The sequence below is a fragment of the Saccostrea cucullata genome, unplaced genomic scaffold (genome assembly GCF_032062105.1).
Source record: "Saccostrea cucullata isolate Sc308-1 unplaced genomic scaffold, CSIRO_AGI_Scuc_v1 ctg11000, whole genome shotgun sequence".
Lineage (NCBI taxonomy): Eukaryota > Metazoa > Mollusca > Bivalvia > Ostreida > Ostreidae > Saccostrea > Saccostrea cuccullata.
This window is the reverse complement of record NW_026923832.1, coordinates 1-22,146: the sequence shown is the minus strand read 5'-3', so window position 1 is coordinate 22,146 and position 22,146 is coordinate 1. Positions and strand designations below refer to the sequence as shown.

At 31.1% G+C, this 22,146-nt stretch overlaps 1 protein-coding gene across 1 annotated transcript; it reads right to left on the bottom strand.

Annotated features, from left to right (window-relative positions):
- Positions 1-3,454: 3,454 nt before the first annotated feature.
- LOC134265008 (multiple epidermal growth factor-like domains protein 10) lies at positions 3,455-18,535 on the bottom strand. Its single transcript, XM_062747249.1, has 17 exons — positions 18,183-18,535; positions 16,442-16,651; positions 15,549-15,776; positions 15,248-15,376; positions 15,006-15,143; positions 9,397-9,564; positions 9,174-9,314; positions 8,397-8,546; positions 8,178-8,318; positions 6,751-6,900; positions 6,526-6,666; positions 5,767-5,916; positions 5,295-5,435; positions 4,831-4,968; positions 4,501-4,635; positions 3,652-3,760; positions 3,455-3,515 (listed from the first exon to the last, which is right to left on the bottom strand). Exons 1-17 carry the CDS (start codon positions 18,241-18,243, stop codon positions 3,455-3,457), a joined length of 2,391 nt encoding a protein of 796 aa, XP_062603233.1. The 5' UTR covers positions 18,244-18,535.
- Between the last annotated feature and the right edge of the window lie 3,611 nt (positions 18,536-22,146).

The window sequence follows — 22,146 nt, the reverse complement described above, 5'->3', positions numbered from 1 at the left end:
TATGCAATACTAATTGAATCTTTAAAATCACTTTAAAAGTACATATTAATGATGCTAAGACAGTTTGTATATGTTAAAAGACAAAAAAGATATAAAAAGAGCTTAATTTTTCAATTTTGGAATGACCTTGACCTTTGACCTTTACATGCATTTTAAGGTCAAAGCTCAATGAATCTTATGCAGTTGGTCCCATGTCTTTATCACTTCTTGTTTTGAAAATTTTCAATCATTTCTAAAATTCAAAAAGTTTCAGGGGCAATAATTCATTGAAGGGGTCACCGTATACTTTCGCAATGAATAGATTTCCAGAATCCTCTCAATTAGTCGAAGACTTTAGTGAAGGTTTCATATTTCTACGGTTTACGGTTTCGAAGGAGTAGCGATAACAAGGTTTTACATGAAAGGGGCAAGAACTCCGTAAGGGGTCATAGGTCATATACGTTGGGTTGTTTTTCGAAATAACTTTTAATATCGAGTATCATGAACTAAAAAGTTTTTTGATAAGTCTTTGGGTTTGAAAAGTCCATAGCGGAAAAATAATAAAAATAATAATAATAATAAACAGAAGCATTTCAAGAGGTCTTTCCACAGAAAGGTGGAAAGACCTAATAATAAACAGAAGCATTTCAAGAGGTCTTTCCACAGAAAGGTGGAAAGACCTAATAATAATCTTTACCAACAGAATCAGTAGAAGGTCTTCCGTTGGAAACGGAAGACCTTAATAATGATTATGTTTGTTTTTAAGAAAAAATCCCAAATGACTTGTCTTTTCTTATGTTTTATTGTCGTGAAAACTGCCAAAAATCTTTTTACATTCTAACAATGCAAGCAGAATTTTGTTCTTTAACGAAAATAATTGGAAACAAAATTTTGATTCTAATTTTGTTGGATAGCTAGCTAGCCAAAGCTTTCAGCAGGTCAACCGTCGACTAGAAATATAATTACCTTGTTTAACTTTCGATTACTTAATACTTACTTATTTTTCTTCCAATTTCTCCTTTTATTTTATTCATTAATATAACAAATGGAGATAACGCACAGTAGCCAAGCTCAAAAGTCCATAAAACAATACAAAATAGGAGAAGAGCTCCAAAACATCAGATATGGGATGAGGTGCCATGGAGATTGAGTAATTCCTACCGACGTCGACCGTTCACACCCGCCGTGTGCTCCTTGTTATGATCGGGAAATAACGGAAGAATCTGACGTCAATTTAGTGTGTAAATAATATTTGATAAAATAAATGGTTTTGCTGCTAATCGATTCCTCACGTGTTAGAATTAAGATACACCCTCGAGAGACTCACCTTGGGTAGCAATATATCGCCTTTTCCCTTCTACATCCTACAAAAATACATTTTTGATTCATTTGAATTCCTTATTCTCTGTTCATTCATTAACGCAGATGTACCCCGAAATTTCGATTAAAAAGGACATTGTTGCAATTTTATTGTGCCTAGTTGTAATGGAATCCTCCTTAATAATAGGAAATATTAGCAAAAATTATAAATATGTTGATTTTTTAATGAAAATACACGGATTATCATTATTTTGTATCTGGACAAAACTCCTGTTAAAGTATGCTGATTTTTTTGTGTAAGAATGTTTTATGGTATCTAAAATTGACATGTATCACAAAAAAATTATCAGTGGAAAAGGTACATCGTAGAGTCTGTGCACATATACGCTGCAGATGTCCTTAAATGTACATATAAGTGATACAAAAATATTTTTATGGGTAAACTGTAGATTATATCAAATAAAGAAATATTGAATAAATAGTACCTTTATGTAATTTGCATTGATGTAGTCATTATCTGCGGAAACATTCAACACCACGCGGGAATGGTCATCTTAAGAGAAAGATAATATTCAGATATTCACTTTAAATTGTATGTAATGGTTATAAGCCAAAACTGTCCATTATGTCAGATATTAGACAACCCGAGGCTCGTTAGCGCCGAGGAGAGCCTAATATCGGACATAATGGTCAGTTTGAGGCTTATAACTTGCTTAAAACATTTCACCACTGTCGAACACTTCATTGTTAACTTATTGGACAGTCACAGGTAGGGTCTCTGCTTGGATGACTACCTGGCACTGTTCATCAAGTTAGGCCAAAGAAAACCAGTGTTTGTTTTTCTTCTGTCTTTATTAATAGTAGGAATCATCGAGAGGTGTTTTACATATCGATAAATATGAACATTAACTTTGTTTAGTCTTATTTATTCGCATTGCGACATAATATACCAAGCCAGATGAATTTTAAGAGGAAGATCGAAATGACAAGAAATTGGCAATATCACATAGGCTGATTTTTACCATTTAACTTTTCCTGATAAAATTCATCTGGCTCGGTATATTTTTCTTAAGTTTATATTACACATTTAGCGCCAAGATATCATATTCTGAAATTTATTTTCTCCTGTAAACCTTTACTGAATGTGATTTGTCTATACGTGTTTTTTCATTGATATATTACTAATACTTCCAAAGTCTTTTTCATATTCCAGTTCTTAGGAGGAAAAATTTTAAGAACCGTCCACTTTTCTAAGCTTGTGACATGATATTAATTATCTTTCAAAGAAAAAAATTGTTTGTATCATCAGTCCTTAAAATGAGCATGTTCATAAGATATTTTTTTTAAAATAAGAAATAGAAACTCGGAATATGAAAATGAAACAAGAACTAAAAGAACTAGAGGAAATTTCATGACAAATGTTAAACTTAGGCAAATTCTAAATATTGTACAATTTCACTTGTTTGATTTAACTTTATTTTTGCTTTTTTATATGATACAATTAGAATTTGAATTGCAAATTCATGAATATATTTTTGGCTTGACTTTTAGCTGGCATCGTAAGAATTATTTATTTTGATACATGTACTACACTTGTATGGAAAGATATTTGAATTAATTTGATTTATTCTGGTTTACCTCAAATTCCTCAGTGAATTTCTTATTTTCTTCCGACGAAAATATTTTGATTATATTTTCAAGATCAGCTATTTTGATGAGTGTGTTTGTTGGACCGTTGTCTGTCACGATGTACTCTAGTTCAGCATTTTCTTGTACATGTCCACCGTTTGCAGAATTGTTTACATTAACATTAGTTTCATTTTCTAGCAAAGGTAAAATTAATATTCTAACACATATGTTCAACAGATTAATATTTAATTTTAAAAAACGGACAGGGCTGCATGAAGAGTGAAATATAGAGACTGTTTGTCATATCTTTAATTTGTACATTTTTGGAGAAACTTTTATAATTCCAAAAATTAGCTTCATTTCCTCGTTATGCAATTTTCTGTTAATATTTATGTATCATCACTGTTAAACGACAATCCATATGTTGTTTCTTATTGAAAAGTGTAATTGAAGGCAATATGCATAATGTAGTATTTTTTAAAGGTTTTTAATAGATGTATACATGTAAAGGTATAACATACCGTTGCTATATAATTTTATTCCTCTCTGGAAGATCCAAATCAGCAGCTTTCTTCTGCCTTGCTTTTCTAGAAAAAAAAATATATATCTATAAATTTTGGAAATTGAAATCGATGAAAAGACTGCATACTAGAGTTTCTAAAAAGATAGTATGGGGACATATTACTGTGTTTATTCACAAAAGAATTCTCTGAACCCACTTACCTCATGAGAACAGTCACTAAAGCAGTGAGTGCTATGACGACAATTATAGTAATTGGTATACCTACTCCTGCAGCAGGCATTGTCGAATCCTGTGCTTGGGATTCTGCAACTGAATTGTTCCTCTTAAATTAATAACACCATATTTTATAGATATAATATATCTTACGATATCCCAAGTAGTTACTAGTACGAAAAAAGTATCTTTTAGCCTTATGAGCATACGTGTCTAATCCAGATCAAAGTTTGAAGCCGTTAATTCAACGCATTTAATGACAGCCCTATATGACTACAGTATAGCGTTCTCAAAGGGATTTGAAGTGAAAAAAATTAAATCTAATATTCTGCATCAAATGTTTAAGAATATGACCTAACACAAATCATATTTTACGATTATTATTTATGATTATTTAAATGCAATTTTACATATTCTAGATAGATAAGTAGTTGATATGTCGTATTATGTTCGTTTGACCAAGTACAACATCATATGCGTGAAAATCAGAATAGTCAACGTTTGATAAAAGTAGCATTTTTAAAATATATTTTTTTTACTAATTTTCTGATAAGGGTGTTCGGTAAGTTAATAACACTGACAGTGTATAGTTTGAGAATGTAAATTAAATACAGACAGTGTAGAATACTTATATGTATTTACACATGAATATAACAAATTGCTGTGTAATCTTTTGATACATTGACGTATTTTAAAATTTTTGTTCATATTTAATACAAATGGTTAGTTACATGTACATGTACATGTAATATGAAGAAAATGCATACACATTCATTTATACAAGTTCTCTACCCCTTAGGAAACAAATTTCATTTGTAATATTTACTCTAGTGTACCAGTTATATTGCAGAAGTCTCCTATATACCCCGATAGGCACTGATCACATGTTCCAATTTTCTTATTGCAGACTGACAAACAACCTTTAGCACAAGAGTTATTGCAACTGAATCCAAATGCCCCGTCCTCACATTCTGAATTAAAAGCACATACTTAAATTTTTTGAAGATACAAAATCATAGACAAAGACAAAAATCAATTTAATTGAAATAAATCGAATTTCTACCGTTATTAGATTTTTTATATCCTTATGAGGCATGATTATAATTTTATGAATACTTGTATGAGAACAAATAAAGCACGTTGCCTTGAAATAATCACACACATACCGATGTCACATTTCTCTCCTTGATATCCAGGTCCACATTGTCCTGGACAGGAACCGTTGATATGACGACAGGTCTCAGTACCTCCACAGTGACCACACTTTTCCTGGCAGTCTTTGCCATACCACCCGATACTGCATGCTGTAATAACAATTTTCAGATAGGAGTTTGATTTTTTAAAAGTTTATTATAGTTATATTGTACATGTGTCGATATCTGATTTAATCTATAAATATCTTTTTCGATCGTATCATTTTTAATGGAGTAGATATTGAAAACAATATTATCTGTTAATCTGCCACAAGCTGCCTTCAAAGCAGAGGCAGATATATTATTTATCATAATTGACCTATGATAACGATATTGCTTTTTTACATAAAACGAGCCAAAAACCAATCAAACCAAATTCTAACCGTCTATTGAGTTATGTCTTTCTCATCTTAATCAAAATCATCTGGTCTACTTACGTTTATTGCACTGGTCATTTGTCCAACCGTCTTTACATCCTCCAAAACAAGCCCCGTTGATTTTATTGCAGTGTAATTTCTCTTTGCATTGTCGGCTGCAGCTGTACATACAATGCTTTCCAAAGGATCCATATTCACACTCTATAAACGGATATATGTGTGGACAAATTATTTTAAAGTATCTTTTAAACATGAAAATGTCAGCATCAACAAAGATGGACCCAAATGAAACTAATATTATAAATCAAATTAAGTTTCACAAAATGTGCATTAAGTTAAGCAAAGGCTTTAGTTCAACTTTTAAATTTAAAATGCTTTCTAGTCCACGAGGTGGTTGATACATATAGGTATATCGATGCCTAAAATGAATTTGACAAGAAAACATTGTGTGCTGACCTGCTGTTAGCAGTTTACGTAAACGAAGGGTCACCTAAACACATGTAATTGTTTACTAAAGTAGGTTATTTTTTACCTTTGTCACATCGTTTATCTTGTGTTTTCTTCCATCCTGGTTGGCAGAGACCAGAAGGGCAGGAACCGGTCACGTGATCACACGTTGCGTTCAAAGCACAAAATCCACAGGACAGACTACATACTGTACCATAGAATCCTTTCTTGCATGCTGTAAATATAGCAGATACTTTTTCCATGCAGTATAAAATCTTTATAGTATAGACTGTGTGGTTCTTTGAAATAAAATATGTATACATGACAACATATGACAGATAAACATTAGGTTAATGCTTAATGCCCTCGTACGTCAATTGTTTTCTGTTTAGAAAAACATCTTCTGCAAACAATTTTTTTTCTTAGAATAGTTTCAAATATATTTAAAACAAAGATAACATATTCTTCCTTTGAAAATGTAAAGTTTTTAGTTTCCGACTTTGTGTTCAGATTTGTTTTCTTTTGGTGGCTCATAACAGCCACTAGAGTGTTTAATTCGTAATCTAGGGGGTTGTGTTTCAGCAAAACTATTATATTTTTAGCCTAGAATGCTCTATGCTACACGTAAGGCACTACTCAATGCATTTTTGCATATAAAATAAGTGAAAGTGTACAAGAGCACTTTTCCAGTATTCATATATTCCGATCATATATAAAAATGAACACAATGGTGAAATATCCAGAAATAATAGGCTCTAATTGCAAGACATCTTCAAACGTTAAAATAAATCACGTAACTGAATGCACCATAATCATCCTTTCCTAAAATACAACTCATATTTACTTTCATTGCAGTTAGGCAATATCCATCCATCTTCACAACCTCTGGGGCAGACACCGTCGGTTTTGTTGCAATGCAATCCCTCTGCACAGTGTCCACTACAGTTTTTCTCACAGAAATCTCCAAAGGATCCTTTATCGCATTCTGGAAAAATGATTAATTCAAAAAATTAATATGTTTTCTCTACAAGACTTAAACATTTGAAAAGAATCCTCAATATACATGTACCTTTATCGCATCTCTGGTCGTCTTTTTGTTTAAATCCAGGCATACAGTCACCGAAAGGACAGGAACCGTTCACATGGTTACAATGTGCGTTTCTGGCACATTTACCACAGGGAAATCTACATTCCCTTCCATATAAGCCATGACTGCACGCTAGAAAGAAGGTTCTTTTTTGTTACATTGAACTATAAAAATGAAAGACTTTGAACAGTTATCCCTCCCAATTGAAAAGCAGAACCATTGTCAGTTAGGTTGAGATGAATTAAGATTACTATATGTATATTCAATATAAATACAATCTCATTTCAAAAACAAAAGAATGTTAAAGAAGAACAAAAATGTAAGGTCAAAGCAGATCAATTAAGAGCCCTTTGGGTACTACAATATATCCAAATCATATCGTGCATTAACATTGGTACCGTATAAGAATTTTGTTTTCGCGAAAAGTCGCGCTTAATTTTTTTTTATGTAATATTAATATATCAGAAGAATACAGAAACTGTAGGTTTAGAACACATTTTTTATTGAATAATGTGTTATGACAGTTTGTTTCAAAGGAATTATGCGAATACATGTATATATACGCTCATATATATAAAATCGGTTCTAATTTTACAAAGACAAAATATTTATATTGATTATACTATGAGTTCAGTGTATCTAATTCAAGTTTCTACAAGTTTCAGGACACCATATATTGATAATTACGGATCAATTAGAGAAAAAAATACCTCTTGCCAAAATTGGTCCTTAGAACATAGAGCAATTTCACTTCAATTTATCAAAACACTACTAGTACATGTATACATTTTAACTCATACATTTAAGATAAATGAAGCAATCCTTCAACATTTACTTTTTGAATTGATAAAAATGTCACCATCGCATTTTAAAGGTCATACGCAAGGAAATAGCCAAACAAAATGGACTTATTCTTTTTTTTTTTTTAATTTTTGGCATTTTTTTAGGCCCACAGTATTACATTTGGACTCATGTACTAAGCATATCGTATCTGTAGCAGAATTATCCCACTGAATTAAAAGGGAATTTTTTATGGTGTGCATGATGAAATTTCCTAGACGGTGTGTAGACTATTTGTCAAGATGTGAAACCCACGTGTATTTCAGGAAAGGTATGTTTACAGTCAATTTTCATTATTGAAAGCCACATATTTCAAATTTTTGTTTACGCATTAATCTTCATTTTCTTTGTCATGAATTATCTGCTGAGAGTCTAATTCATTAAATAATTTAATTCAAGCTATATAAAAATATAAAGTTAAATTATGTCCTTGTGTGAGACCTTAAAATAACTTGAATTCAAATAGGAAGCGATATATCTATATTGCATAGAGCAAAATTATATACAGTATACCTTAGACTGTTAAGCTAAAATACTCATTTTGTTATATTTCTTTTATGTTGACTAACTTTCATTGCAATAGGGATTCATCCACCCATCTGCACATCCTCCAGGACATCTTCCGTCTGTTTTATTACATGGCAACCCCCCTCTACAATGTCCACTGCAAGTTTCCTCGCAGTTTTTTCCAAACGTTTTGTCATCACATTCTGAAGTAAAATATGTAATTGAAAACAATTTTTCTCTAATTAAAGATCATGAACATCTTGAAAATGTTACCACCATACCTTTATCACAGCTTTTATAGGAGAAACTTTTAAATCCGGGTGCACAGTTTCCTAATGGACAGAAACCTGTCACGTGATCACATGCTGATTTGTTGGCACAGTGTCCACATGGATTAATGCAGTTCTTTCCATAAAAGCCTTCATTGCATTCTACAATATTTAATATTTCACAATGTATTCTGAAATATCGAACACACTGGAAGTTAGAGCTCAAGTGCAAAAAAAATTATAAAATTAATAAAAAAGAGAATTTTTTAAAGATAATCTTAAATGTAAAAAGTGCTAACGTTTACCATGAAGTCCAACATAAACATATACCTGGCAAATTGTAAATATTATAAATACAATAATTACATGTAGCATATAACAACAACACCCATAGTTTTTCATTGTCGCAAGCATTAGTAATAAAATATTCAAAGTGAAATATTTTATATCAAAAGAATATTTCCCTTCAAAGAATGACTCTTTGTCTTAAATTTAATTTCTTTTAATAAATCTATTAAATCGTTTATTCAATGAATGATGAAATGATACTTTTTAACTTCGAAGAAACAAAACTCAGTTTCCCTACATGTTCAAAGTTGAAGTCATCTTAAATGTTACTTTTAATAGAAAAAAAATTAAATGTGAAGCTCTTTAAATCTTTGAATATTTGCATTTGTTACAAAGCTCAACAATAGAAATTTATCTCACAAGTTACTCATACAAGTTAGCGATCAAAGAAAAGTCTAATTTTCAGATTTATTTATTACAAATTGTACAAAATTAATTTACTTTTACTGCAGCGCGGAGTTCTCCATCCATTTGTACAACCAGCATCACAGATCCCGGTCGTTTTGTTGCATGACAATCCTCCTGTGCAATGTCCACTGCAGTTATGCTTACAGTTCAATCCAAAGGTTCCATTCGGACATTCTAAAAACCAAATAAATAATATAACTGTTAAATGTATATTAAAAGACTACCGGTTCTATGAAATTTGAAAGTACATACACACCTTGATCGCATTTTTTTCCCTTTCTTCCGTTTTTTCCCAGTGTACTTGTCCACCCTGGTTCACACTTTCCAGAAGGGCAGTTGCCATTTTTAAAATTACATGCTTTTTTGTTTGCGCAACGTCCACAGGATTTCGAACAATTCTTACCGTAATAACCCTTATTACATGCTGAAATGAATGATGAGTAACACGTTAAAATCATTAAGCATTAAGGATTCATGTTCGAAAGACAGAAAAGTGATCTTTAGACTAGAGGCATTACCTATGTGTGTATAAATTAATTTGGTTACAACAGTATCCATACATATAGGGAAACCCATTCTCTCAAGGATCTGCTGTTGGTTTTTTTTTTTGTTCACATCGATTTCTAAATACTAGTTACCGATTTTCATTTTATTTCCTTTTTAAAGAGCTAAGTTCACGAAGTGCAAAAATCCGCCTAGTCATCAAAATAAGTGAAACTTCCTGAAATTATACTCGAAGATTTGTCTGTTGTAAAACATTTTATTTTTTAAGAATATCTTTTCTGGTTTTCTTTTTACAGCCGTTTCAATTTAGCATTGTTTTCTTAATCAATGCTGTCACGTCATTACGTTGACGTTATATGCTTCAACACCGTGACGTTGACGTTTTGTATAAAAATAACACATAAACGTTTATGGAATAAATTCAACAATATAGGCCATTCTTCAAAATCTTAAAATTTTAGGACAATGTTTCTATGAATTTTTAAGAAGTTCTGAAAAATGGATTGTTTTTTTTTTTTTAATTTATCTGTAATTCAAAGAAATGAGAACTAGTTGTTATATATTTATAAATAATGATTGAGTGGAAAAACCGTGGATACATGCAACACCTTTTAAATGAAAATAAGGGGCAGATTAAGTTAAACACTAACACAAAGTGTAAATTTATCATATCTGAGTAAAACTGAATTTTTTGTAGTACAATATATACTATGGTAGCCATGGAGGAAACGGATTTTAATATCCTTAAATGTGTTATTATATGGTCCTACGGCATACAAACTTAAAAAATAGAGATTTTGACAGAGAATAGACAAGTGTTCTTTAATAACGAAAACATCAAGCTTAAAAAAAATGCTTAATAAAAAATGAATATGTTTGTTGTTAAATCATCATTTATTATATTGTCATTTAAAGATTTCGCTGCACTTCCTTAATTTATGGCATTTCCTGAAGATTTGATATGTACACAGTTTTTACATGTAATACACGAAAAATAGTGACAATATTGAAGGCTACATATGTATCTTACGCACACAGAGCAGTATATATATTTAGGAGAGAAACCACAATAGTAGACTCTTAAACAAAATTGATGCAAAGCAGGCGCACGTAGCATCGTCTTTGAAAGAGAAAAGAGGGGGGGGGGGGCGGCCAGAGAATTTTTTTTCACTTACTTGACAAGCAAATAAAAAAAAAAGAAAAAGAAAAAGAACTTACTCAAACTCGAAAATCCAATTTCATGGGGGAGGGGTGGGGGAACTTTTTTAAATGTCAACTTTCTTTCACTACCAATTGTTTTGCAAACAATACTACATTTCCCTGACATCATTTTACTATGGTAAGAAGTGGGGGAGGGGCACAAACCTTTCAATAAACATATTCAATAGTATAGGTAATGTTGGGAAAAAGTGCCCCCCCCCGTTTGTTGCTTCGTGCCTGCTAAGCATAAAATCGGCCGCAAAAATTAGCTTTTTCCTTTACAAAAATTACAAAATGAAAACACAAGATTTCCAAAGTGTTTAAATTACAAAATTTAAAAAATAACCACCATCTTCGCTCGCTAAGGGCTTAATTGCGAAGTTGGATGAACGGAAATGGCACGTAAACCAATTATTTAATGTAAATTACTTAATTTATATAAATCCACCAATGAACGATAAAAACGTTATAAATCAAAGTGAAAAATTTTACCAAACTTCTCTCAGTACCACGTTTTATTTTAAAAATCTACACTTCCCCTTCTTTGACTAGACTGCGACAAGTGCGTGTTGAAATAGGGGGGGGGGACCTTAAAAAAAATTTTAATATTTACAGATTATATAACTAATCAATATTCTCATAACTGAATAAAATCAAAATTTATATTTATTGAAAAACTAGAGGATTACGGATAACCGCGACTTAGCATGACTAGCTTTCGACAGAGGGATTAGCTAAAAAAAAAAAAAAACTAACGCACGAGGATTAGCATGACTAGCTATCGACGAAGAGATTAGCTCAAAAACTAACGCACGAGGATTAGCTGATTCACAGCGATTTCTATGGAATTGTTCAGATCTAATCACTTAATTTTATATAGGGAAAATTCAGTAGAGGTATAATAAACGAAACTAACTTCACGTGCAAATATCATGAATCTTTGTCATGTGACAACGCCGATGTTCTTTCAAAATATATGCGGGGTGAAAAAAAAAATCGTTGTGTCATTTGAAACCAAGCAAAATATTACCTTACCATAACCCCCCCCCCCCCCGGATACCACGTTGAATGAATCAGAGACAAACGCCCTATCTATGATGTTCTATACTTTATTTCAAGAAAACAAAAATGACAGACAGGTAAAATTACCAGTTCAATCCGTTTATGATACATGTATTTACAATTGGGACATACCGGTATAATGAATTAATCCAATGACCAAGTCACGAAACATCAGTACCGATTTTTTAAAATAAATGAAAATGCAATTCAATTATTAATTTCTTTTTAAATATTACTGTATCCCTGTAATATCTTTATTGGCATATTCATTGCATATATCATTGTCTTATAAACAAGTACTTAAGTTATCTGCATTGTTATTTGTCACACATCAGTACTGTAATGATTTGTCATATGAGTGATATTGTGGGGATCCAAATATCCCCCCCCCATTACCCTCAGGCTAATTTTTTTCATTAGGAGACCTCACTCTCTCTTAGCTTCTCATTTTATGTCCAGGCTCTATCTCCTATAAGAATGTACTCTACCATAAACTGACTTGCTAATCTTGTCTGCCCTCTTTCCCTTAGACCTGAAGTTGAACAGGTTACATTTGAGAGGAGTAACTCAAAATAAAAAGAGATAAACAAGTAGCCTCCCTTTTACTTTTTTTTCATGTGGCATGAAGGCGAGACTGGAATTACCTGCAACCATAAAGAGTTGTCACTATCTCGGTACATGTAGTAAGTTATTCGTTTTTACAATGTACATTGTATTAGTCTAATAAAGGCCCATCACAAAAATTACACGCGATCAAAAATCAATATATTTTCGCAAATTGTTTATTTCAATAGATCTATTTGAATTTTCAACTCGAATTTTCTAGGTTCAATACTTCGCTAGGCCTACATATGTAATAAACTCTCGGATCGGAAAATATTTTTCATAATAAACTTTTTAAAATTAAGCGGTCTTCTTGAAATGCAAACAGCAGTTTCTGAAATGCATGTTGGTTTCGGATAGGGCCTGTGGCTTTGTGCGCTTGTATCTTGACTCAGCCAAACGTAAATCATTTTTATCATTTATGAAGCCAGTCGATGCAGACTTCACGACATACACAATTTGTGTTTTGTAAAGGAGTAAAGCAATAATTTTCAGTTTATATATACATCCTGGTAGTTGCTACCGATGTAATTGTTTATGTTAAAAATATATTCTAGGACTAATTCCGACTTGGTGACAATAAAGTTTCTCGGGTGATCTCCCTTTGATTACATAGTGACCATGTAGACGAGATCGGGAGATAAAACATCAATACATTGTTTGTGAAATAAATAAGATTTGGGGGAAAGAGTATCCATTTTTTGAAAATATTTCAGCCTAATCAATGATAATGTAAACCTAGATCAGCTGCGCTTGACTAAAAAGTCTTGGGTTAGGAATGAGTCACCATTATTGCATCTTCATGCATTCATGCTTATAGAGACTCCGAGAGACTTTCGTACTTTTTTCTGCACCACAACACAAAATAACTTATAATAAATGGTATATTTGCATTTAAAAACTAATTAAAATTTACAAAAGCAACATATAATCTTGTTTCTTTTTAATTAATTTGGGTAAACCCCCATTATTTCCACTTTGGTGGTCGGTGCGAAGAGATTTGAATCGAACGAAAATTAAATATTTCGATGTGGCCACACCCCTCGAACAAAATAAAATGACATTCTATTTGTTTATTTTTTAATTTTCTTTTTAATGGTGTGAATTTTATTTTGTTCAAAGGGTGTGGCCACAGCAAAAATTTGAATCAAAGACGAATAAAATGCTAAATTTTGATAAAAAGTGGCAAAGTTCACGTGTTTAGACGTTTTCTACACAAATATGACGTCATCAAATGAAAATTTTGGTGTAAACTATTCAAGTTTGATACCTAAGGATAATATTTCCGTAAATAATTTTCTTCTTCCCCTCACTTTATTTTTCCTAAAATCATTAGGCCGATTTAGCACATTCGTGGATTTAGCTCTTTACCAATTTTTCTATCACAATGCTTTTTTTATGATGGTTTTCCTGAAAGACGTCGACAGATTCATCATTTTGTCAATTTTTCCCAATAAAGAAATTCTTTTAGCAAATAGATATTTCTGATTTTCAAAAATGTTAATCTAAATATGGTGTGTTTGGTACACATATGTTACAAAATAAAATATGTAATCAAAAGCTCGATCTATTAAGGTCATACGCAGCATGCTTTACCTGATAATTTTTCAAGGTATTCATAGACAAAAAACCAGCATACCTTATCAGAGATTTTGATAAAAAATGTTAACTTGCACTAAAATTAATAAATATATTTTCTAGATCTGCATTCAAAGTTGTTTTGAGAGAATCACAAACAACAGCATTGATATACATTGAAAGGAAACACAGAATTTCTTTAAGCATTGGAACTATTCAACTCCAGGGGAAAAGCCCAAAAATCAAATTACGCTGTGCATGTCGTTAAATGTTAACTGTAGAATTTTGAGACAGGTTGAATAAAACTAAACAAGCATATCCATGTCTTTTTGTTGGGGTGGAGGGAGGGGGGGGGGTAGATGGTTTATTAGGCATTTAAGATATTTATATTACAAAAAGAATTCTTAAAGTATAATCTTTCATAGATTTGGTACCACGTGAAAATAAGTCATTTTCTCTTTATGATACTTAGAAGTCAACAACTTGAATAACTCTATATTTCCTAATTGCTACAGTTGCTAACGACTTTAATAATTGACCTTTATATGCTGTAAGATGTGTATGTGTAATTGAGAGAGAGAGAGAGAGAGAGAGAGAGAGAGAGAGCACTTATTTGTTGAAGTAAAAAGCAATCATTACTATTTGCGTTGGGGTATCGCATCACCATTGAACTTTTGAGTCTTAAACATGTAATGTTTTTCTTCGCTTAAACATCTATTTAGATCAATAAATAATCTATTTTTTTTACTCATTTATTAATTTACAAACTAGTAATTTATTTGAATTCAGTTATATATATTTCAATCTATCTATCTTATTATAACATATATGTATTTGTATACAAAGAATTTTATATCTTGTCCGCGTATGAAATAATTATGGAGACCACATATTGCCTCGTAATTGATAAAAACTTACGCTGGTCACATTTAATATCATTTTTCCATCCATTCTTACAGCCCTTCTCACAATCTCCTGTTACATGGTCACATACCCCTTTTTTGCAATTTTCACAACGATTCTTACAGTTAGGTCCATACCACCATTTCGGACACTCTATATTCAATAGTAAAATGAAAGATTTAGAATGATGTAATTTTAAAATACATGTGATAATGTATCAAATACCTTGGTGAAATATCTTAGAAGATAGCATATACGTTTGACACATTCAGGAGGTTCGTAGCCCGGTTTGGTACAGCTGCATTCTCCATTTATGATATCACAGGTATCATAACAACTATAATTACATTTGGAACAATTTTCCCCAGAATGTTTTTCTGGACAACCTATATCATTGAATACGGACAAAAAATTCATCAAATGTTGATTATATTGACAATGATGAATTTCAAGTAAAGTATGATTTTCAGAATCGTGAAATGTAATTATCAAATTTTTCTCAAATACAAACACTGTAAAGCAAGTGTCCAAAACACTCAAACCATTATTTTTTCTTACCGTAAACATCCACTTCACATATTTCCAGGAACACCCCACCACCATTGTCTTTGTCCGTGTAGAACCATACGTACCGAGCTACACCTTTACAGAACCTCGATAACATAATAGGAAGTGATTCGTTTCCAGGATCCTGATAACATATTTCACTGGAATTTAGTTCCGGTAACTTGGACAAACGGATAGAAAACCCTTTTAATCTTTTGGTGTTTACACTTTCAATCTTATCTGAAATAAGAATTGTATAAATAACGATGAAAAAAACATGTGAAAAACATTTTGTCAACTAACTTTCTTCTTAATATTAAGCCATCGTAGATTCTTTTTTATTTATAATAGAATGATACATGTAATCACAGGGCATGTACTGATGCATTGTACTTGACTTATTGCGACAAAATCTTCTTTAATGTATTTAACCCTCAGTACTCAATGGCCCTGATCATGAATGCCGTGTATAGAAAAAAAAATCGCTTTCCACTGGAAAGTGGTGACATGATTTGTCCATGGGAGTGAACAATTTTCGAGAGGGACGTTAAACAACATACAATTAATCAATCAATCAATCTTTAATGTATATAATGAACAAATAATTATTTTTACTTAAACATTATAGTGTGATTTTTTAAACATTTTTAAATTGCAACAGATAAAAAGATTATTTAATTAAGGAGAAAAAAAGACTTCTCGAAATAAAACGTGTGTACTACAAAGATTCTACGAATATATTATCAATATTACTTTCACACAATTAAAACAAACAAATACGGAATATATGATAAAGATATTACTTATATAATGTTAGTGAAACAAGACCCCTCTCCCACCGTGTTTTTATATTTTTTTTAACAGATTACTCATGTAATCTTACAACTAAAAAAATAATTCCTTACTGTCAGCCCTGTACCATATTTTGACACTCTTCAAATTGTAAACATCCCCTAAGTCAATTTTCAGCCATGCCTCTCGGTGTCCTTTTTCTGTATGCATGCAGTATGTATAATTATTCTGTGAATAGTTTCCATCGACTGTCTTGTTTGCAAAGCCTCCCCATCCGACAGAACTACTTGTAGCCACTGTCATTCCGGGTTTGATAAGTTGTTCTGCATAAGAAAACACAAAGTAGTGTTTTATCCAATCATAAAATTATAAGAGCACTTTATTTTATAACGTATTCATTTTTTAACATTTGAATTATTCAGAGTCTTAAAAACTTACGGATATATATGTATTCTATTTAGTCAAGAAAGATAACTTTTAAACTTTTTATCTGACTAAAGAAAAAAAATATTGTAATTGAGGCTTTGAAGGCAGGTCGCAGGTTGCAGGTAGCATTTTAGTGAATCTTAAATATGGTTTTTAAATCTTATGATGTTTATTAGGGATCTTTTTGACTTGTATTCTAGTCTGGTTGAACCCCGTTTTTCCTATGTACATCATGTTACATTACCAAGATGGTGCTGGGACGGGAGTAAGACTGTGCAATATATTGTTCAAGATGTGTACTACGCTATATTTGAATTTATTTCTTACCGAACTCTCATTTTGTTTCAGTAAGTGTGTCGGTAGTTCTTTCGCCATTTACTTTATTAAATGACATATTTCACTTCTATTTTATATTATTTGTTTCTTTTGTCGATACAATGACCTTGTCAGCAAATACAATTTATCATTGAGACAAATGCTGACTGACGTTTTTCTTACTAATTGTTAGTCCATTATTTATACACTGATTTGACTGGATTTTCCCGTTATTTCCTGATCATGACAAGCACACGGCGAATATGACCGGTCGGCAGGGGATGCTTACTCCTCCATAGCACCTGATCCCACCTCTGATGTTTCGGAGTTCTGTTATAGCTCTGCTCCTATTTTGTTTTGTTTTATGGATTTTGATATTGAATACTGTTCGTCGTCTCCACGTCTCCACGGTGATCTCGTCTTTACTTATCACCCGTGGGCAAACTAGCTGAAATATCGCCGTAAAATATGCTAATTTGTTGTTTTTAGTCAACCAATCAGAAAGTTAGAACTCTTCAATTTTGAAAAATACGTTTATTGCTTTGCTATTTATGGTAAATATTTTGACGCTCGTTAAAACTTGCGAAGTTTGATTTAAAACAATGAAAGTCAATTCGTACAGGTCACTGACATTAATATCCGTCAGATATTATGAAGGAGTACCTCTTTCTAACTGGAAAATGCACCGGTGAGTGGCTTTGTCAGCTGTGTTAACTAAGGAATGAGTTTTTTATGTTTTTGGCAATGCCGAACATGCATACGTAACGTGAACTATGTGGCCAATCAAATGACCCATTCATATTTAATTACATACGACGATTTTTCGGCGAGTTTACCCACGGGTGATAAGTAAAGACGAGATCACCCCTGGGTTTCCGACGCTGCTGGTAAAATATACTTTGTATTTCATTAATTTAACTCTTGATCTGGAAAACCTTACGATCATTTCACCTAAGTCATCTATTTGTTTATGACTTTTTTCAAAGTTAACAATCATTTAGTACTTGTTTATGAATTATTCGATTCGACAAAATTCATGATCTATAATAAATGAGACCTGTCCCTCTACATGTACATAACGATATGATAAATAATAAAAATCATTCAACTTACCAAAAGAGCTCACTTTGGTAGAAAAGTGTAGCAAAAAATAAATTGAAAATACAATCTCCATGTTTGAAATTATAAATATGTCCACACAACAGGGGAGTCACTGACTAGTAAGACATTCCATTTGAATCCGGTCAACACAGTTTGTTTAAGCTTCCCTTTCCTGCAGACTCAAAAGAATCAGATTAGTTTCTTCCTTCTTTCAAGTCAAATATTATCCGTCGTCCCATATGAGAACGCGCAGCTTTGATTGTACATATTTTTATGCTTTCCAAAGTGTTTTTCTTCCTTTTGATTTATAAATAGTTGGTTTATTATGTATCAAGTATATATATGTGAAGATATTTCACGGCGATCCTAGTTTTATTTTATCGTATTATACTTCCTTGTTATATTGAAAACACGTGTAGAGGTTTCTTGTGACTTTATTTAACATAAACACCAGATCATTGTATTTAAGTTTCTTCAATGCTTTGAAGATTAGCTTATTTTTAAATAAATGTTTAATTTGTTGAAAAGAGCATTTTCCGAGAAAGAGATATATTTGTCTAACTCTACATTTTTGCTAGATCATAATTTGTAGCAAACTCTACTAGAAATGAACTTATTGTTGGTTTGTTAAAGATGAGAGAGCTATTGTAGAAGAAAAGCGTAGAGTATGATAGTCTCAAATAAAGGAGAGCGAGAATTAAGTCAAAAAATAGGACGAAGATATCAGGAAGATAATTAATTTAATTAATGTATAATAAATTAAAAAAAACAGATGGTCAATAACAGCTAATTAAATTATTATTTACAATGAAAGTTTTCATACGAACTACAAAATAACAGACCTCATTTAAGATTTATTTTAATTGTATATTGATACATATTATATACCTGCCTAAGAAATGTAGTCAGAATCTTTCTCTCATTTTGCTTCCAATTTCAATTAATAAAAAAAAATAAATGAAAAGAAGAACATAACAAAAATATGTCTTTTCATATTTGAAATTTTGCTTAAGAAGAAAATTACTAGTATGTAAGACGTATTTCGACCATGTAAAGTATTGACATGTATATGAACAAATAGTACGTCCACCTAACATGAAGTACTTTGACACTCTCACATTAAGTGCTTTCATACCAGGAAGTGGGGAAATGACAATTAGTATACATCTAACCAAAGAAGCATTATCTACTTAGCTGTAGTGTAGTTTCGAAATTTCTGTAAAATGAAGATGATACAAGCCTTATAATAGCTACCGTGAACTTTGTGTTTAATTAATATCGATGTAAAACAAATTAAAGTATTTTAAGAATCAAAGCATGAAATAAGTATGTCACAAAAAAAATGTCATTTACTAACTTGCAAAGTTGTCAATAGACGTCACCGCAGTATGTTTCCTTTCTTTTCAAAATAACTAAATTAGTTGATTCCATATAATACACAGCACACTAGAATGTAATTTCTAAAATAATTCCAAATGCAAATGATTGGTGTAGAGTGCTCTAGTTTATTTCTTTAATCGCGTCTGTTTTCTTTAGAAGCAATAAAAATTGACACTCTCCGAATTAAAAAAAACATTTCAACGATATGTATTATCTATGTTTTAATGAATTTTAAAATGCGTTCAAAAGATAATTATGTCAACACAAATATAAATTATCTAGTACGTAATGGGTTTCTTATCAATGTGAAGGTAATACTCGTTCCTAATAAATAGATATACGTATGCTAAAAAAACTTCGTCATTCAAGTTCAATGTTTGCAAATTTTAACAGTAAGATGAATTGATAATTGAATTTGAGACAAACTCATTAAAATAATATAACTGCCACTGAAATTGCAACAACATCATTTACGAAACACAACTGCTAAGAAATCATTTTTATATTTGTTTTATTTTGCTTTTATGAAAGAGTAGGAATACAATAAATAAAACAAACAAAATAATAAATGCATAAAAAGTAAACTGAAATTTTCAAATGAAAATATATAGTCCTAAAAAAACTATAGCTTGTAAAAATAATTAATGAAAATATTACTTTTTTAAAAACTATTTTTAAGGACATTAAAATGTCAGCTTATGAAACTTCTCTTGGTAGCAAGTTCTCCTTATACATTTTATTATATTAAATTTATCTTAAATATATTGGAATCGTTGTTTTGAAAGGTTTGCAGAAAATAAAAATTATTTATTTTCTTTTATTTCACACGACGTACGCTGCTAATAAAATCATTTCTATCAAAATTAATTACCTATCGTTCGTCGCATTTTTAAAATTATTGTGTAGCGTTTTATGATGCTCAAAGACCTTCTAAAAAGTTTGGATTTGTACAATGTAAGATCAATCAGACTTTATTCATTTTAATGATAGTAATTCTACTGAAAAAATTATTTTAATTTTCCTTAAAGTTTATCTTTAACAAATTGAAATTGTTTCAACGGTTATCAAAATTTATAATCATGTGTGTACACATGAATCGTTTATTAGATGTTAACCATTTCCTGAAAATATAAATGTATCAATAAAACGCTGCTATTACAAAACTTAAAACAGAAAGAAAAAAATCTATTAACAATTGATTTAAATTTAAGGGTGATTTGCAGAATCAAATTTGCCCTTACTTACATATAAAGACAATGGAAGTAAAATAATAGGCCATCATATTAACAATTTTTCCTTTTCTATTATTGATAAAGAAAATGAACAAGTAAAAACAAAGCTTGACATGAATAATATAAAGATAATATTTTAATGTACATTGTAAATTGTAGACAACATAACTTTCTAATAAAAAGAATGTTTCCATCTTTTTATGTCCTGTCTTTGATCAATCTGCCAGCATCTACATCTATATACCTTTTTCACTGCAAAGTTTGTTTCATAACCTATATTCTTTCAAATATATGCATTTTATACACAATACACTGTAGTTCTACATAAGTATATTTAATATCTACTTTATCCTGGTATATCTAAATAAATTAACATATTGAATGTCTGAAAGAGTTTCAAAGTTTATATTCTTAAAGTTGCATGTGAGAATATATATCATAATAATACTAAATGTTCTAATACATTCCCTATTCCATATAAACATCATAACACTTTGATAACACAGAAACAAACTGAGATTCTAAGAACTTGTATTGGCGTAAATATTTTCTTCCTGTTTGGTAACCTCCTGTCGTCCTTGAGCATTTTCATAAATGTCATCTTTGTGGGCGGAGAAAAAGTTTGCCACAACCTGACAGCAGCATTGGTATTCGGACTACAGAAAAAAAATAAAGTATCGGTATTGTTTTAATTTCGATATAATACAGTAAAACCCGTTTCGTACGAACGCGGATATTTCGATTTTACGGATATGGCAAAAATATCTTAAATCCCCAGCTATTTTTTTCCGGAAATAATGATTTACGGATATAATGAAGTAATATCATAGGTTTCAGTGAATTCGTTATAAGTTTTACTGCATGTACTATTCTGGTTTATGTGAATAGCACATACATTCACACGAAAGTTTTATGTGAAAAAAAGAAACATTGAGTCTTAACAACAAAATGTCAATTTCATTATTTTGTGTTAACCTATTGAAGAAGTAATCATTCTCAAAAGAGATGTAAAACAACATGCAATCAGTCATTCAAAGAAAGACACAATTCTAATCTCCTAAAATCGTAACAACTATCAGAAATTGCAATATTTTAAGCCATCAAAACCCCCTCTTACGTTTTTTTATACGCATTTCCATTTTTTTTCTCTTTCTCTATCATACTACTTCCGCAACCACAAAATACCTATTAACGTCAGTTTTATACATAATACCACGATCAAGAACGAGTAAATATACCAAATTTAAGATAAACCATTTTTGGAAGATGAAAAAGGATGCATTGTAAGAAAACGTTAAACGTGGCTAAAAAATAAATGATATGCCAATTCAAGTACTAACCATACTAGAAATCATTTCCGGTCT

What these genes read in the sequence shown, in the direction of transcription:
- LOC134265008 (XM_062747249.1), bottom strand. Translation starts at nt 18,243, where the DNA reads ATGGAGATTGTATTTTCAATTTATTTTTTGCTACACTTTTCTACCAAA. An exon ending in TACCAAAGTGAGCTCTTTTG is followed by an intron (nt 16,652 to 18,182) that starts GTAAGTTGAATG and finishes TTTCTTATGCAG; the next exon opens with AACAACTTATCAAACCCGGA. An exon ending in TTAGTGACTGTTCTCATGAG is followed by an intron (nt 3,516 to 3,651) that starts GTAAGTGGGTTC and finishes TTTTTTTTCTAG; the next exon opens with AAAAGCAAGGCAGAAGAAAG.